General features: G+C 36.0%; 1 protein-coding gene across 3 annotated transcripts in view; it reads right to left on the bottom strand.

The window, feature by feature from the left end:
- Nucleotides 1–18,130: 18,130 nt before the first annotated feature.
- Nucleotides 18,131–18,832, bottom strand: part of LOC149276533 (transcription factor Sox-6) — a 134,119-nt gene continuing 133,417 nt past the window's right edge. For all 3 annotated transcript variants that reach the window (XM_089503525.1, XM_089503524.1, XM_089503523.1), the window contains exon 14: nt 18,131–18,434. In XM_089503525.1, coding sequence (XP_089359651.1) covers nt 18,131–18,434 — 304 coding nt within the window. The remainder of the gene's footprint in view (nt 18,435–18,832) is intronic.

Raw genomic sequence — 18,832 nt, forward strand, 5'->3', positions numbered from 1 at the left:
GGGCCAACTTGGGCTTGCCAACTTGGCCTAGTCGGCCTAGATGAAAACTCATCACCGAATTACCTCATGAATGCAGCACTACATCAATTCAGATGCAGATGGACCAACGGAGAAGGAGAAGTGGAGCTGCGGAGAAGGTAGCCAAACAATAAACGAGAGAGAGATGGAGTATGAGAGTGGGTGCGAGTGAGCGAGAGTGAGTGACAACAAATCTCACCTGACAAAGGCCCTCCGAATGTTGTCCGAACGAAAACTAAATTGATTCCTGAAATATATGGGCCAAAAAATGAAAAGAGAGATGTATCTGAATACTTTTTGGGTTGTGTCCACAAGTCTAGCACCCATGTCTCTTCTAGAAGTTCTAGACCACCGGCGCCATGTTTAACACGTATTTTCCCCCCAAAAAAAGACTTTAGATTCTGTTTAAAACATCTTAAACTCGTTTATTTTTCCCCCATTTTTGTCCTTATAAGATTAACTATTTACCAAGATTTATTTCAATTCAGAATCTGCTTTAATGCCAACTTTTTTACCGGAGCGCGTCAATCATAATAATGAATTTGCTAACAGCCAAAAAAATACCCAATGTGCGGCCCATTCTTGCGCTGGAGTGTACTGTTCGTCCACCGCTATTAAGATTATATCAAATTCCTGCTATTAGCCTCTGTGGGTAGCCCTGATTGCCGCTCTGCGGGTTACGATTCCAGACTCATCTACCTAATAGAAGCCTGAATGCCGTGTATGATCCTAACGTGCCCTCTCGGAAATTTTTAGCCACATTAAGGTCACTTTGTGAGCTTCAAAGAACAAGAAGGAGAAGCCGTGGAAACGCAGACATCTTATATTAAATAAAATAAAATAAATAAAATGTATTTAAATTTAGAAAAATAAGTGATATTAGAAAATGTAAATAAATGTTAATTGGTTTTATTCGCCACTCGCTTTCTAAGATGGGAACGTGTAAAAGGTTAACTGTTGGAAAAGATAAACTCGGACTTATTTTACCTTTACAAATATCCGGGTGTAATGACCTCACAGCGATAGGGCTGCTTAAGAGCGAAGTTTAATTCAACAGCAGATGTAAAGCATGATGTCTGCTTCTTGAGCAAAAGAGATGTTACCTAAAGCCTCACACTGGAAGTGCTTCTTTACTGAGAAGGTGGTGGATATATGGAACAGCCTCCCGGCAGAAGTGGTAGAGGGTAACACAGTGAGGGTATTAAACATGCATGGGATAGACATACGGCTCCTGAATCTAAGACGAGACCAACGACTGATTAAGGTTTGAGTCGTTACAGCAGGAGAAACCGGCGACTAGACGTTTCTAAATCGGTTAAATGGAATATTTAACTGCCAGGTTTTAGTAACTTTTTTGCAGACCAAGAATGATATGAATGATATTACATTTTAGTTTATATATGATTTGCATGTATTATTTTTTTTTATATACAACATTAGTGTTACTATAAATTAGAATATGTTCACTGTTTTATTTTGTTTTGTATTGACATGCATTTTTAATAATTTTTTTTCCCATATCAAAATATCATAATTTTATTAATTGCCTCAGAATTATCTAATTTTACAAAACTATTTTTTGCAGATATTAGGAAAGTCACTCTATAAATAATATATATTTTATATATATATATATATATAAAATATATATTATTTATAGAGTGTATATATATATATATATATATATATATATATATATATATTAGGGCTGAAACAACGAATCGATAAAATCGCTAATAATCGATAACGGAAATCGTTGTCGACGATTTCCGTTATCGATTAATCGAGTGATCGATTCGTTGTTGGAGCACTCGGCTCCTTTTACTTACCTCCGCGAGCGTTCCCCGCTTCCGCTACACGCGCCTTCTTTTAGTTGCGGTTCGCTCTGTGCGAGTGGCTCCATTCGCACAGAGCGATTCGTGGGGGTGGGGTTTCAGGGGATGCAGGGCAGAGTGGGGGTGGGGGGGGCAGGCCAGGGTAGGAGACTGAGTGCAGGGCAGGGTGGGGGTGGGGATGCAGGGCAGGGTGTGAGTGTGGGGGCAGGGAAGGAGACTGGGTGCAGGGCAGAGTGGGGGTGGGGGTGCAGGGCAGAGTTGGAGACTGGGTGCAGGGCAGAGTGTGAGTGTGGGTGCAGAGCAGAGTGGGTGCAGGGTGTGAGTGTGGGGGCAGGGCAGAATGTGGGGGCAGGGCTGGGTGCAGGGCAGAGTTGGAGACTAGGTGCAGGGGCACAGTGCAAAGTGCCAGGGCTGGGTGCAAAGTGCCAGGGCTGGGTGCAAAGTGCCAGGGCTGGGTGCAAAGTTCTGGGTGCAAAGTGCCAGGGCTGGGGCAAAGTGCCGGGTGCAAAGTGCCAGGGGTGGGGCAAAGTGCTGGGTGCAAAGTGCCAGGGCTGGGTGCAAAGTGCCGGGTGCAAAGTGCTGGGTGCAAAGTTTCTTGAACAGTAATAGTCCACCTCTTTTCAGAATGTTTGGGGTTATTTTGTTTCATAAATATTGTGTTTGGGTTTTTGTACTTTGAAAATATTGTTTTTTTATTACATCATAACAAAATAAGAATGTTAATGTAAATTTTAAGTTGTTTTTTAACATCCAGTTCATTAAATTATTTTAAATAAACAAAAAATTTGCATATTGTTTTTTTATCCGATTAATCGATTAATCGAAAAAATAATCGGCCAACTAATCGATTATTAAAATAATCGTTAGTTGCAGCCCTAATATATATATAATTTTGCCTGGAAAACCCATCATTTTATTATATTAATGAACTGTGAGTGTCTGAAATTGTACATTTTCCCTTTCAGCTTCCAATGTGCTATTATTATTTTATGACGAGGTTCAGCCTTGTCCTCAACAAATGTAACGAGAAAGCGCTACTAGATAAAGATTATATATATATATATATATATATATATATATAGATATTGTATATAAACTCTGCCAAGTGGGCTGTTATGTGCTTTACCAGAATCTTGAATAATTTCAAGCTTTTTTAGGGCTCCGTTTTGAGGACACAATTGGTTTCTTGGCCAGACTAACAAGTCTTGATGTTAAGACCAGATACTCATGTTGAATAAGACATTGTTTCTCGTAACCCCCACCTGTAAGGAATCCTTTTCCAAACGCCGTCTGTCATATATCCCTCCTAAATGCTGAAGTATATATTGTATTTGCCCAGAACAACACATGATTCCATTTTTTACAACGTCCTGCCATAAAAATGTACATTTTTGTCGACTGCACTTAGTTTAAACAATATACTCCATGAGCGCTTTCCTTCCTCCCTTTACATTTGCCTTGGATGTAGTTTGCATCAGTCGAGACCTCTGGGGTTTGTGGAAATCAGAATTTTATTAGAAATGAGCTGCTACCTTGATATTTTAATAAAGTCAAACGATGCCCAGCTTGTCACAATACTAGATTTTTATTTGTTCATTTCATCAATCTCGACATGATATGGCCTTTATTTCTCCTGCACAAAGAAGTGAAACCATTTTTATATGTTTTTACATTTTTTGGTAATTCTGGTGGTTGAAAAGTTTGGGTTTTTTTTATATGTATTGCTATATATTATTTATTTAAGTAAGAATAGATTTTATCCTCTTCTTCATAGAAATTGGTTGGTTTCACAGTTTACTGGAGATGGTTTTTTAGGGTTCTTAGAGATTGAGGCCATGTGACTTTAAAGCTCAATATATATATATATATATATATATATATATATATATATATATAAATAATATGTGTGTATAAAATAATTCTATAAAGAAAAAGGATAAAATTATGTAATATTCTTCCAAAGTGGTTAATGCTATAATGGAAGCAGATCGGCCCCCATTCGGCCCCCATCTTGCTACCCGTTTCTCTTGCTATAAAGACTTAGATTCAGGAGCCGTATGCCTATCCTATGCATGTTTATACAGCACCGGTATTCAGAAGGCGCTGAGCTCCCTACTTGTGGATTCTACATGCCAAAGATACAAAGTTTCATTCGAAAAGATCAGTTCTGACGTCTACAAAAGTTAAATGTCATCATGGAAATATTGGGTAAGTGAAGGCCACTTTGATCACAATGTACAAATGTATTTTTGTTGGATGACCAACAGTATCTATTGTGTCACAATGTGTCAGGGATACAAACACTTGACTCGTTGTGTCCTTGGCCATTATGTTGGACTTCTAGACCTTGACCTTGGCATCCAATACTCTTTATCCACAACGCACTCTAGCTTTTGCGAAATAAATACAGAAATTTGAATACATTTATAAACATATTTTTACATTGTTTCTTTTGTTTTGTTTTGTTTTTAACTTGGAATTTAAAAACAAAAACAAAAAAGGTAAAACATTTCGAAAGCTTCCAGAAATGGAAACAATAGATAAAAGTTAATAAAGTCCAGCTGTAGCACAAAATACCAAAAGATTATCCTTTATAAAAATAGGAAAAGTCTTCAGCGGATTTTGTTTTGTTAATACGCGGGGGGGGAGGGGTATTGACGGAAATGTTTAACGCGGGCACTCTGTAAACATGTTTATTGTTTAGATCCTGGAGCATTCCCTCGTAATAAGAAGCTTTTGTTATCCTCGCCTGTCTGTCTTTGTGTACGCGATGATGTTAATACAGAAACAATTCCGGGGTGCTGGCTTGCGATCTGTCTGCGTTTGCCACATTGTTTATGTTGTCGCTTTGTTTAAAAATCTGATAGTTATGAAGCCGACAAACGAAACTCAAAAACCTTTCAAACCGGCTTTTAATGATCTCGGGGCTCGGCTTTCAAAACCTCCTATTCTTTTTTCTGTTTTTTTTTTTTTTCCTGATTAGTAATAAGAAATATTTATGAACTGTCAGCCCAAGTGCAATTATTATAGGCATCCCGTGCCGGTTCTATGAAGTCGTTTCAGCAATCCGTTCGCACTCATTCCCCTCCGCAGAAATCATGGAGTGATTGTGTATTAAAACCTTTACACAAGCCATTCGGCCCGTTTCTCCTGCTGTAAAGACTCAAACCTTAATCAGTCGTTGGTCTCAGATTCAGGAGCCGTATGTCTATCCCATGCATGTTTAATACCCCTCACTGTATTACCCTCTACCACTTCTGCTGGGAGGTGGCTCCACTCATCTGCCACCCTCTCAGCCTCAGATTCAGGAATCATATGCCTATCCCATGCATGTTTAAATTCCCTCTCTGTAGTAGCCTATACCACTTCTGCTGGGAGGCTGTTCCATTTATCCACAGCCATGTCAGTAAAGTAAAATTTCTCTATATTACATCTAAATCCGTGGCCCTCTAATTTTACATTATGGCATCTTATTCTTAAATTTTTCACTCTAAAGTCACTCCTACTTACCTAATTCTGTCATAATTCTGTCATATTGTATAGTAATATTATATATTTTTCAACATTATTAGAATATGATATTATCTATTTTTCAACATGATTAGAATATTATATTATATATTTTTCAACATTATAATTTTCATAATTATAAATTGATTTCTCTGAACACCCACTACAAATTTTATTTGTAAAATCAACTTTATTAACCCCTTAATGACAAATGTCCATGTACGGGCTCAAAATGCATTGTTTTCAATGGGTTTAGGGACCGCCCATTGTCCTTAAGGGGTTAATGTAAGAACCATATCTCTCCTGGTTATATTTAAAACTTGTTTGACATGGCCCACACTACAAGTAAGAACGATAGTTCGAGATATTTTATCTTAAAATTAAATATTCCCAATTTCCAAATTCACTTAACAATCACATGAACTCATCATTTTGGCAAATATGAAACACTGTCAAATAATTTCTTATGATTAGTATTAAAGTCCCCATAAGAAATTTGCTCCAAATTATAGATGTTTCATTATATATGATGAAAATAAGTTTTTTAGACTTTTATGGGAGAAACGTATTTTCTAAATATTGATTTTTATGGTGGTATGCATAAAACTAAAATGACAACATAAAATGTACTGGAAACATTACCATTGGGAAAGTGTATTTAATTTCACATATCAAGCATATTATACATTTAAAGCAAATATTATATATTTCTAAATATGAACAAAATATTTTTTTTACTATAAATTAATTTTATATGGTAATTAATTTCCAGTTCACTTTAACAAATCTAACGTATATATTGATGGGTAATTTGCAGATATAAAGTACATATATATATATATATATATATAGAGAGAGAGAGAGAGAGAGAGAGAGAGAAAGAGAGAGATTATAAATAGATAGATAGATAGATAGATAGATAGATAGATAGATAGATAGATAGATAGTTTATAGGAAACTGAAGAGTTAAAATTGTCTGATTAGGGTGGAATATTATTAAACCGATCCCATGTTTATTTCCCAAACCTGCCAACAATCCCTTTTTAGTTTGATCCGTCTAACTCCTTATTGCCCATGGCCCTCTTTCCTCCTCTTCCCCTCGTGCCCCTTTCATCTTCCCCAATTTCCTTGTTTAGTTCACCAGTCCCCCTGCAGGCCATAAAAGACTCTCTTTCCTCCCCTGATGCCCCTCTTTCCTCCACTGTTCCCGTCTCTCTACTCCCCTGATTCCCCTCTTTTCTAGGAGGTCAGAATGTTTGCTGGGTATGAGGGTATCGCAGGGTTCTACAGCCCTAAAAGCCCCGATAATGTGTACAGAAACAGCTTTATAAATTACACTGGGTAAATAAAACGTGTTATTCTTCTTTTAAATGCCCCACTGGGTTACCGAAATACCTAGCAATAGAGCACAAAGCCACACCCCAGCCACGCCTCTAACTGCACCCTCTAAAACAGATGTCCTCCTTCGTCATTTGGAATGTTGATGGTCACAGTGGGTTCTATTGATAAATAATAAATTCTAAATGCGTAATAAACGTTGATTGTATCATATTAAGCAATAAGCAATCAATTAATTCATAAGATGCCAAAAATCGATCATTGATCGACATGAAATAATAGAACTTTTTGAGATCTGGGAACCCACCGATAATACTCTTTTAAACCTCTCAGTTTTGGTTTAAACTCTTTGAATATTACATAAAGTTCTTCTGTTCTCAGATACAAAGCGGCCAATAAATAATTTTGATCGTTTTTATCTTTCACAAGGAAGAACCTAAATCCGTACAGAACGTAAAGCCCCACATTAAAAAAATAATAATAATCAAAAAAAATCTATCCGAATAACGGCGCCGAGCGTTTGTTTGTGAATATTTTCAAAGATCTTGATGTTTTTAACGTTCCGCGTTCCAGAGTGCGGTGAAAGTGCGAACGCTTAAATGCAAAATTGATAGCGAGATATTCATATTAATTCTCCTCCGTAAGAAGTGCGCCTTCCCGTTCAGACAGGATTCTGTTATTCAAACGGAGAAGAGTTTGATAGCTATGCTAATCACTTTTATCTGTGAAAACATAACTAATAGCTTGGTGTACATTTGCTTACATTTATGGGTATAATTTTAACGCATAATTTTATTACGTAATAAAACATAATACTGCATTAGTCTGCTCTTTTTTTTTTTTTTTTTATATTTTTTTTTTATATATTTTTTTAAAAAAGATACCTAGAATGATTTGCGCTAAAACATTCCCACTATTTAAAATTAGCTTATTATTTCAAAATCTGACTTGTATAAAATTAATGAAAAATATTTTCTGGCAAGAAATATTAATTGCACGAGGCAACATCCTGTATACATAATATTTAGTGAAAAATACTCGAGACATTTTTGCATAATTCATTAAAACATTGCAGAAGATTGTTGGAGAACATTTTTTTTTTTTTTCCCGGCGAGAATAAATTTGACTCCGCGCCGTTCGTCCTTCTATCAGATATTCAGAGATGGGGACAAATTATGGAGAGTGAAGTTTGAACCTTTTATTTTAATAAGAACTGCACTTTTTTAACGAGGGCTTTGCTGTGAATTGCAATTAAAAATATCATAATATCATTCCAATTCTTTTTTTTTTTTTTTTTGCTCTGAGCTCAGATGCTGGAACAAGCAGTCTTTGTGCTGCTTGCTTGGTAAGCATTGGCTAAAAAAAAAAAGTCAAACTACTAATAATAATAAAATGGAATGTGGTAAATGATAAAATGTTACATTGTATGCAATCTAATTTTAGGCAATGCTAATAGTCTACTAAGTGGTGTAAGATGCAAGCCATTCATTGTGAAATAACAGTAGAGGCTGTATGGAGTGATGTAGTCTAGAACTGTCTGCATTCTGTGCTCTGGAAGGATGAATTGATACATCTAGAACCAGATGGCTCATTAAAGCCGGACCATGAGGGTTATGAGTCAAGCCGGATTCAACAACTTGGCATGGAATGAGGACCCAAAGCCCATAGTGTACAAGGAGTCTGAGCTGAGTCTACTCTGGCCCCACTTTTCCTTGAGGAACCAATCTTAGAGACTTAGTTTGGAAAGCAAAACATTATTGTCTCTTCTGCAGTCACTGGTAGAGTAGACAGAGTAGGGAAAATAACTGTATGGGGATCAAGTATTACACTTTTTCACTTTCTTCACTACAATACTATCCAGCAAACATTCTGACCTCCTAGAAAAGAGTGGCATCAGAGGAGGAAAGAGGGACATCAGGGAAGAAAGAGGGGCATCAGGGGAAGAAAGAGGGGCATGAGGGGAGGAAAGAAGGAACATTGAAGGAGTAAAGATGGTATTTTGAGGTCCGCAGGGGGACTGGCAAAACTAAACAACGAAACTTGGGAGTTATGGCAATGTGTATTTGAAAAGAGCTTATAAAATGAAATTAAACAAAATCCCCATTTTAATGAAGGTCTCTGAAAAAGTCAAACAAATGATTTTTCCAGCAAAACCTGAGCAGATCTCTATTTCCGAAATACTTTTAACCAACCAGGTTTTAGTAACAGCCCCAATAAAAGAGACGATATTCCACGGAGTCAGTGACATTCGACTCATTCAGACTCGCCTCCCATTTCTGCTCTGACAGTTTGGTTTTTCCGACTAAAGCGAAATAATAGCTCTCCGTTAAAGTTCACTCCAATGTTTGAAATAAAAAAAAAAAAGAATAATAAAACTGCTGACCTATCTCGCCCAGCGGCACATTACTTATCATCCGGAGGACAAACACCTAGCGTTTTGTACTTACGTTTTGGCAGCTAACCTAAACATAACACTTAAATAGACATCGTCATTCTGCCCCCGAACATGGAGCTCGTCGTTTCAGGATGGGGAAAATTTATCCTGCGTGGTAAAAAGTTTAAAAAGGACAATAAAAAAAAGACTTTTTTGGCAGAGTGGTCTTTATTCTCCCTACTGTCTAGATAGATCTGGACTTAAGAGCCAAATAATAGCAAGAATTGTGTTCTCGTAGAAAGCGTTGATTAATGATTAATAAATCACACATTCTATTGAGGAATAGAACGTGTTTAGTGTTCCAATTTGATTATAAGTCAAGGTTTTAGGCAGGGGCGGGCTGGGCCGGGGGGCAGGGGGGCAATTGCCCCCCAGGCCGCCCGAAATCTAATCTAAACGGCCGCTGGGTGCTGATGGCTCCGGCCGGCGCTACTTTAATACTTTTTTTTAAAATTGAATATGGCAAGCCGGATCGGCTATTAAATAAAAAAAAAATAGTATTAAAGCAGCGCCGGCCGGCGGCATCAGCACCCAGCGGCCGTATGCGATGGCCGCCAAGTGATGGGAGCAGCGTGAGGGGTGAAAGCTCCGCCCCCTCGCACTCACCTTTCACCCCTCACGCTGCTCCCATCACTATGCGGCCATCAAGCTGCTGGAAATCGAATCTAAACGGCCGCTGGGTGCTGATGCTGCCGGCCGGCGCTACTTTAATACTTTATTTAATTATTTTTAATATGGCAAGCCGATCCGGCATATTAAATAAATAAAAAAAAGGATTAAAGTAGCTCCGGCCGGTGGCATCAGCACCCAGCGGCCGTTTAGATCAGTTTTCCAGCAGTCTGATGGCCGCATAGTGATGGGAGCAGCGTGAGGGGTGAAAGGTGAGTGCGAGGGGGCGGAGCCACTTCACTTGACTTGCACCCCTAAGTGAAGGCTGCCAGCCCTCCCCTGGTTTTAGGACTCAAGACAATGCGGCTCCTCAGTACTCAACGAGGCATCAATAAAAGAGGTTAGGAAATAGAAGCACGGCAGTGGTTTTAGCTGCTGGGAACGTCCATTCTTAGATCTTAAAAGTCAGGTCCTCGAGAAGGTATGAATTAGGATTTATCTTTCTCACTCAGGTTTAAGCCCAGGAGAAATGTTCCCTACCATGATTAACCCATTAGCCTCTACATGCACCTCCGAATGTTGATGGTGGCAGGGGAACCCTGTTTGGATGGAGACAACAAGACCACTTACATGCAGTGGCATCAATAAACTAGGTTAGGAGATAGAGGCATCTGAATGGGTATAGCCGCTGGGAATATTCGCTCTAAGCTCTCAATAGCCAAGTCCCGAATAAAATATAATTTGTCTTTCATGCCCAGGAGAAACATCATCTACCATGATTAATCTTTCACATGCAGATTATATGGTCTCTGGGGTTTTTTTCCTACGAGTAGCTGGGTGATAGAATTTACTCATCTTTGAACATGTGATGAAAATATTACTTTCTATCTTAGGAAAACTCTTGCAGGAAATACTGAGAGAGTGGTAGATAAGTGGAACAGCCTCTCAGCAGAAGTGGTAGAGGGTAATACAATGAGGGGATTAAACATGCATGGGATAGACATACGGCTTCTGAATCTTGGATAAAACCAACGACAGATTAGGACCTGAGTCTTAGATCAGATGGGCCGATCTGTCTTCAAATTCGATGTTTCTAGATACCCTATTTTTTGCCCATAAACATAGAAGCACGATGCCAATGTATCTTCTACTGTGATTTCTTCAATATATCGTGACTCTCTTATTATTGTATTTGATGGAATATTTGGCCTTACCCACAAAGCTCATATAATCATTGTTATTTTGTGTGCCCGGGGAATAAAACTGGTTTCTGTCCCGTTAATTCTACAGATTAACATATTATCGCTAAACCTCGATGGAATAATTCTGATTAATACTCATAAAAAGTAAAAACCTTTTCTGCAACCAGATTCTGTAATAATTGTGGTTATTTATGATCTGTTATCTGTTACCTTTTACCTTCTATGTTAGTTCTGGCTTGGCTTACACGATTATCCTCTTATTCTTCCTGTTCAGACAATTTCTTTCCTTAACCACATATTTTCTTTATATTCGTGTATATATATATTTTTATTTGATAAATAACTCCACAAGCGTATCGTAAAACAAAAGGTATCTTTAATTTGTAAGTGTCAACAGCGGTACAAAAGATGGAGTGATGGTGAATTGATTAAGAGTATAGAGGACAGTCTTGAGGTAAATTAGCATAAATAGGCAGTCTTACAACCACTCCCCCGAGGAACATCACCCTCCATTCTTAGCATATTCAGAGTCATCTTAACATTGCACGTTAAACATTTTCATAAAAAGCACCTTGTGCAATATGCATGTGTGTAGCTAAGGTGCCAGCATACACAATGTATAGGTCAGAAAAAAAAAAAATTCTGTCTTTCGGTTCTTTGCCTTATCCAAATATTACTGAGGCAGAGCAGAAAAAGACCATTTTTTTTTTAAAGAACACTAATAAAAGATCATATTATTTACCTCACGTCAATACTGCACAACAGGAGGCATGGATTCTGCTTATGCAATGAAGCAAAGTTAAGGATAACAATAATTATTATTTTTATTTTTTCATTTCAGATTAGATTTATTAAATCTTTATCCTTAGCAAACGGGTAATTGTACTGTATCAAGAGGAATTGTGAGACAAGTGATGGCAACTTTAAAGTTCAGTTAAAAACTTTACACCGGACTATACAAGATTTCTTCTTTTTTTTCCAATAAACTATTTACATTTTTTTTTAACTTTTAAAACATATTCAAAGCAGCAATAAACACTAGTTTGTTGGGTTTTTTTTTCTTTTCAGTTTTTTTTCTTCTAGAAGCCATTGGGCTACACGGGTACCTGTATTGTACATATCATTTCTACAAAAAGAATTCTGCTTAAGTTGGTGATAGCAGCCCTAGAATATTACGAGCTACGTCCATAGAATTCCTAAAAAAAAAATCCAAAAAAAGGCAATGACAAAAAAAAAAAAAAATTGGTTCTCCCAACAGCCCGAAAAAAAAAAACAATTTTTTTTTACATTTTTCAAACAGCAGCGAGAGTATCAGTCCAGCATGTCAGTGAATTGTGCTAATTAAATTAACATAGAATACAATTTCACAATATACATCACAAACAACTTACAATGTCATGGGGGGTCGTAGTAACAGCTACAAGCTCATCTTAACGTATTTTTGCATATGACAATACATACAATAATGTAAAAACATAAATGAAAAAGCATCTTTTTTTTTAATTTATTTTGCTAAAAGACAACAAGGGAGACAAAGAAAGAATTAAATTTCCTTTTTCTTTGTTACCAAAAAAAAATAATAATATTTGACAAAAATAAGCCAACAAAAAGTTACATAGTTGCACCTTCCCAAAATGCAGGAGCACCAGGTACCTTACACACAGTCCGTAGCCAAGCATAAGTTATAATACACAAAATTACTTTGTATCTTTCAAATGTTGCCGTACCATAGAACCTTTCCGTATCGTCACTCGACTTTTTTTTTTAATAAAAGAGATGATTAGGTAAGTTTGACTGCACGACATTCGACTGCAAAAAACAAAAAAATGGTTACACGTGGGGTTCTATTTATAAAACAAAGTTCTAGAGTTCTGTATAAAACAAAACATTGGAACACTTAACATAACAAAGAACTAAAAAGGAAAAAAAAGAGGTTAGTACTGAACTGAAATGTAACAAGTGCTTTTTGTAAACTGAGGTCTTTGACTTGTAAAAATGATACCCCAATGACACAAAGCTTGTGACCTCACACTTTTTATTTCACATTCTCATCAAAGTTTTATGTTAAACCTTCAGTTTTGGAAGTTCTAGAATACATTACGTCGCGAAACGCGTTGGGCCCCCCCGCCCGACCACCCTAACTGGTTCAGTAACGGGCCAATCGCTGCTAGAGAACTAAACCCTTTGAGTGCGAGCGGTCACAATGGATTTTTTATTTTATTATCAGTCACCCTTTTACTTCTCAAACCCTTAATGTACCTTTACTGACGTTAAGACGTCTTGTGTAGTGAAATGCGTGGTACCAAATGCTGTCTGGTAATTTAAACCATCTAAATATTATTCCAACCCTCAATGACCCCATGCAACTTGGTTTAGTTTTTAAACAATATCATAAAATACAAATTTATCAAATACATTTTAAGTTTTAATCAGAAAAAAAAAAGGCTAGCACTCGAGGATTCTAAGTCGCAACCTTGACTTACATTATTATGTTAGTACCGCTTTAAAATGTATTATAGCTAAATGGACAGAATCTAAAATCATTTGGAGGTTACTTTAATTTATTTTTTAGGTTTTAATTTTAATTTTAATTTTAGTTCCTTAAGATAATTAATTTTAAGAAACTAAATTTTAAATTTCAATTAAAATGACACCAAATTTTATTCTCTGGAATATTGCAGATAAATTATTCCAGAGGATACAAATTGGCAAATATTTTCCAATTTTTATAATTCTCATAATATTATTTTTTTTCCCCTTATTAAAACTTTTTCTAGGCTTAGCCTACAATAAAAGTAAATCAAGTGAAAGTCAAAATTGTGATTGTTCGAACAGGTCTTATGGACTCAAATAAGCGAGGGATATCCAAGCATAACCTTATCTGTCCACATTAAAAAAAAATTCTCATAATTCTGGATTTTAACCCATATCAAAGAGGAGATAAGCATAATCAATTTTACCATAGTCCGGACCAACTCAGCAAAGTTTGGGGAAACCAAAAATAATGAAAATTTTTGAAAAAACATTAGCATTAAAAAGTGCTTGAAGGGTCAGAAAAACCCAAACTGGCCAAGTTATGAACTAACGGGCCTTGATAAGTCTTCTTCTCATTGCACATGGTTAAAATATTTGCGGACAGTGTGGAAATGTTGATAAACATGAAATCAGCCATTTTTCATCTTGTGAAACATCCTTGAATAGTGACTTTATGAACTAGCCAAGTATGACATCACAAGCCGTTGGACACTACTTAAAATTATTCTCTCCCTATAATAACTATTTTAAAATAAACTTTAAATTAATATGTAAATATGTTTTTTAAATACCACTCGTGGCCCTGATTTGCTGATTTAGAAAATAAACTTTTTTTTCACTTGGTGGGAAAAAAAGAGAAGCGTTTTAAGTGATATTTAGAAAAAGTTGAAATTGGGACAGTTCAAAGTCATATTTTTAAAAAAAAATTAATTCCCAGGTATCCTTGAAAGAACTTTTCCATTTTTACTTGAAGTAAATCCCATGTTTCCACGCTTAGTAGATCTTCCAACAATTAGACACTAATTGTACCGATTGTCTAATAATTATTTTTCTATGAATGTCTAATTGTAACCAAAATTTACTAAACACAAACCCGAGCGGTAACTTCCTAAATGTCAGGGCTCGATTTCCGATGGACTAAACCAGTCTACTTTCCACCCACTTCAATCCCTCATCTGTCCAGCTCTGCCTATTCCTTAGACCCTCCATCTGTAACATCTTTAATAATTTTTAGGTCATTTTGGGACATTTTAACAAAGACATACTAATTTGCAAGTGTCCTTCTTGACATTTAAACAAAAATCCTTCTTCCATAAAGGAGGTTAATAAGATCAGCTAATACATTCTATGATCACAAAAATACATTGATGATGATGTGAGTGTTTTTTTGGGGGGTGGTCTATTAAAAATAAATAACATCCGCACAAGGGTTTTACGTAATGTATTCAAGCAGGTAACTGAAGCACATCTTGGTGTCCATTATTACAGATCCAGAATAATCCTGTCTCTGCTGGGGTACATTTTTAACGCGTACACATGGTACTGTGAACTTTTAATTTTATACAGGTTAATATACACTAAACAAAGCAAAATGTAAATATATAAGTTACGGTATACTAAGTACACATAAACAAAACATAAAAATTTCTGCCCTATGTTATACAGTATGTACACAATAAAAAAAAGCTAAAATGAGATGGAAAAAATGCATATTTTGTTTTAAGCTCTAATTATGAAGGACAAGATGATTGTCTTATTATTAATATTATTTTTCCCCTATTTTAGAGCCAGTGTTGGCTAATAAATAAAGTTTTTAATGCTGCTATGTAATACTTTTTAGAAATATTATTTTTATTTTTTATTTTTTATTTTTTTTATTTAGACAGTGCACACAATAGTTTCAGAGAGGGGCCAATGTTCTAAAATGTCCAGAGCTAATCATATCATAAGAATGATTTTACAGGGCCAGCTGAGGATACATTGTATCAAAGACCAATATTCCGTGGAACTTTTTAATTTAGAATGACCAGACGGGAGGAGGTGTTTGTTAGCGCCACCTACTGGTCGGTCAGCCATGCCATCCCCTCCCCCCCCCGTTCACCTGTCTTTATCCCTGCCATGAATTAGATAGGGTTTGCTCTTTTTTGCCCCAAAGAAGGAGAAACTCTGGTAAAATGGTTAATGAAAAGGTCCCTGCTATAAACTGCTCAGCCAGCTAGCACCCAGCAGGTTAATACTGGTGCAACCCTGGAGTTAAAGTAAATTGTTCAACCAAACATGTATTTTGCATAAATAACTGGAAAAAAAAAGGCAATGAGTCTGGCAAATGTGAGCCATACCCCACACACCTCTAAACAGATGACTTTTGTTCATGTAGGTTTTTTTTTTACTACAACAGTTTCACATTAGTCAAAAAGTGATTAAAAAATACCATTTATATCCAGTGCCTATAACACTCAGGGAAGAAAAAACATCTGTGTGTTGCTAAAGTACAAGAAAAATCAAGTTTCAGAATGAAAAGAACAGTTCATTTGTTCTTCACCAGTATGATTTTTTATTTTTTTTTGCTGTTTTTTTTTTTTTTTTTAAATATTTTTTTTCCATCTTTTTTGTAGGTTCATAAAAAGAGAAAAAAAAATGAACTGCTAATCTAAATGTTTGCCTACGCATAAAAATAATTATGTAACATACAACTCGGACATTACAGCATTCTGCCAAAAAAAAGTAAAAAAAAAAAATGTAAAACTCAATAAAATAGTATTACTGTAAGATTTTAATAAATATTAAATCCAGTCAATCTTAGAGACTGCATGCACATTATGTAACTTCACATCTATGCCACTAAGGAGAACGTTATTTTTTTTGGGGGGGGGGATAAGACTTTGCTCTAAACTAAAATTATAAAAAAAATAGATTTTTGTAAATAATCTAAACTTTTGTTGGCGGTGATATTATATATATCACCAATACATTTTTTTGCAATGATCTTACTTTATATCAGATTAAAATTTTATTAAAATTTTTAGCTTGTTGTCAGTTTACCCCTCTGAGTGACGGATCTGTAAATATGGCAACTGGGTCGGAAATATTATGTTTTGCAATTTGAAACATAATTTTTAAGATATTTTTTAACCCTTATGTTAATTACTTATAAAAAAAAGTGTGTTTGTTAGGGTGCTCTGTCTATCAAAAATATAATTTTTAGAACATCACGGATATTCACATCCTAAATATTAATATTTTCACGTCTGTAGTGTATTCATATGAGTTATTTAATAAGGTTATTATTTTTTTTATTTTTTTTTTAAGATAAGGGAAAGTCGGAGGGTTTTCAACATTTGAAAACAAAATATATTATCATGGAATGAACACCATCAAATTAAGAGCAAATGAGTTAAGACTGAATTAAAGGGTTAATTAAATGGATACAATATTGCATTCTAAGATCATCGAGACAAAAAAAGAACTTTCAATAGCCTGTTTTTGCCCATTTCTCGAGGGTAATAGCTACAAACCAAATTCCAACAAGCATATGGCCTACGACGAAACCAGACAGCATTGTTTATGACGTCTTCTGACTACAATATCCAGTTACCTGAGTACCTTTGAATTTCGCTGGACATCATACGCTATGTGTAATTGTCATAGCAACTGGTTGACCTCCATGTTGATTAGGAACTGGGCTGGGCATCCCATACCATAGAGTAGACACTCGACTTGCATGTCAAGGATGGAAAGAATGGCAAACCTTACCTCCCCCGTCTTTACCCCAAACCTTTTACAAAAACTACCCAGTATCAACTTTCGGTTGTCAATATCCCATCTACAAAAACATTTTTTGAAGGCCTAAACGGCTCTTAATAGCTTGTGCCTAGAGTCGTCTGGGATATAAATCCAGCCCTGATTGCTTAAGACTTTTTTTTGGGGGGTGGGGGGGTCTTTTTAAGACATCCGCTATTTAAGATTAAGAATTACGAAAATGTTTGGCACATTACAAAATCAGCAAGACATACTGGAGAAGAAAGGATCCGAAGATGTTCTACTGTGAGTTAGTGAGGCGCGGAGGAAGATGTGTACACGTCTGGATTCACAAAAAAGTTTTTCTCTTAAAAAAAAAAAATCACTATGTATTTCCTAAATTAATTCAGCATAAAAACACATTCACAACCTGTTGGCTGGCACAGCGTACCTGAGAGAATGTTTAACCCCATCTATAAACAGTAACTTAAAAACTCTATCAGCATCCAAAAAAACAAAAAATAAAAGGAAAACACACAAAAAAAAAATGTAAGACTTGTAAGACAGCTATAGGTACGTTTTGAGTTGTTTTTTTTCAAGAGTTTTCAAGTCCTGACGTCTGATCTTTTTTATACATGTCTTCACCTTAAAATTAAAAAAAAAAAATTGTTCAAGTGACAAAAAAGACTAAAAAGTCAATTTGTCTCACACATCAAGAAATATTTAAGACCATTCTGCCGATGGAACTGTGGAAACCACATACGCATGCAGGCTCTTTGAAAACGTTTTTGTTTTGTTTGTTTGTTTTTTTTGTCCGTTTTGTTCAAAACTCCAACAAAGTCAGGAAGATTATAGTTTATTTTTATTTTTTTTGTATCCTCCTTGTTTCTAGAATTGTCTGTAAATATTCTTCAGTTGGCACTGACAGCCTCGTTAGCTTCATTTTCACTGCTATAGTCTGATTTAGGTTCGTCTTCATAGTCATCGAACATCTCCATGTCGTCTTCTCCGTTCATCAAGTCATTTCCAGCGAGGCTCCCTCCGTCCAGTTTCATTCCGTAAGTGCTCTGTATGACGGGGATGCTGGGCTCGGGGCTGGCCGAGGTGCTAGAGCAGTCTGACGTCATCTGAGGTGATGGTGTGGTAGTTGCCATGGAGATAGCACCAGGATACATGACCCCGGTCGCCGTGCTAATTGGTATTTGAGGCTGTTGCCTGGAAAAGGAAGAAAGAAAAAAAAGTTACATTGTAACCATCGACTTTCCTCCTTTTTGATTAAAATGTTACAAATGATTGCAAAAATAGGTTACATATCCATAAATATTAATTACTTAATGGAATCCAACGAGAGTGAGAACCCCAGCACTTACTGTGCCTCATCTTCCTCCAAATCTCTTTCCTTCTTAAACATGTTTTTTTTTAATATCACAAAAAGTATATTTGATATATGAATAAATATAATTGAATCTAACGAGGCTGATAACACAAACACTAAATCCAGAATTGTCCAACATTTTCCATAATTAAGTATCGATAGTGAAATTCTTTTTGTATTATTATTTGGGTTTTTGGGTTTTTTTAGATTAGATTTAGATTTAATTAGAGAACCGGGT

This window comes from Sceloporus occidentalis, unplaced genomic scaffold (assembly GCF_023333645.1).
Source record: "Sceloporus occidentalis isolate IW3139 unplaced genomic scaffold, rSceOcc1.0.p SCAF_235, whole genome shotgun sequence".
Classification (NCBI taxonomy): Eukaryota; Metazoa; Chordata; class Lepidosauria; order Squamata; family Phrynosomatidae; genus Sceloporus; species Sceloporus occidentalis.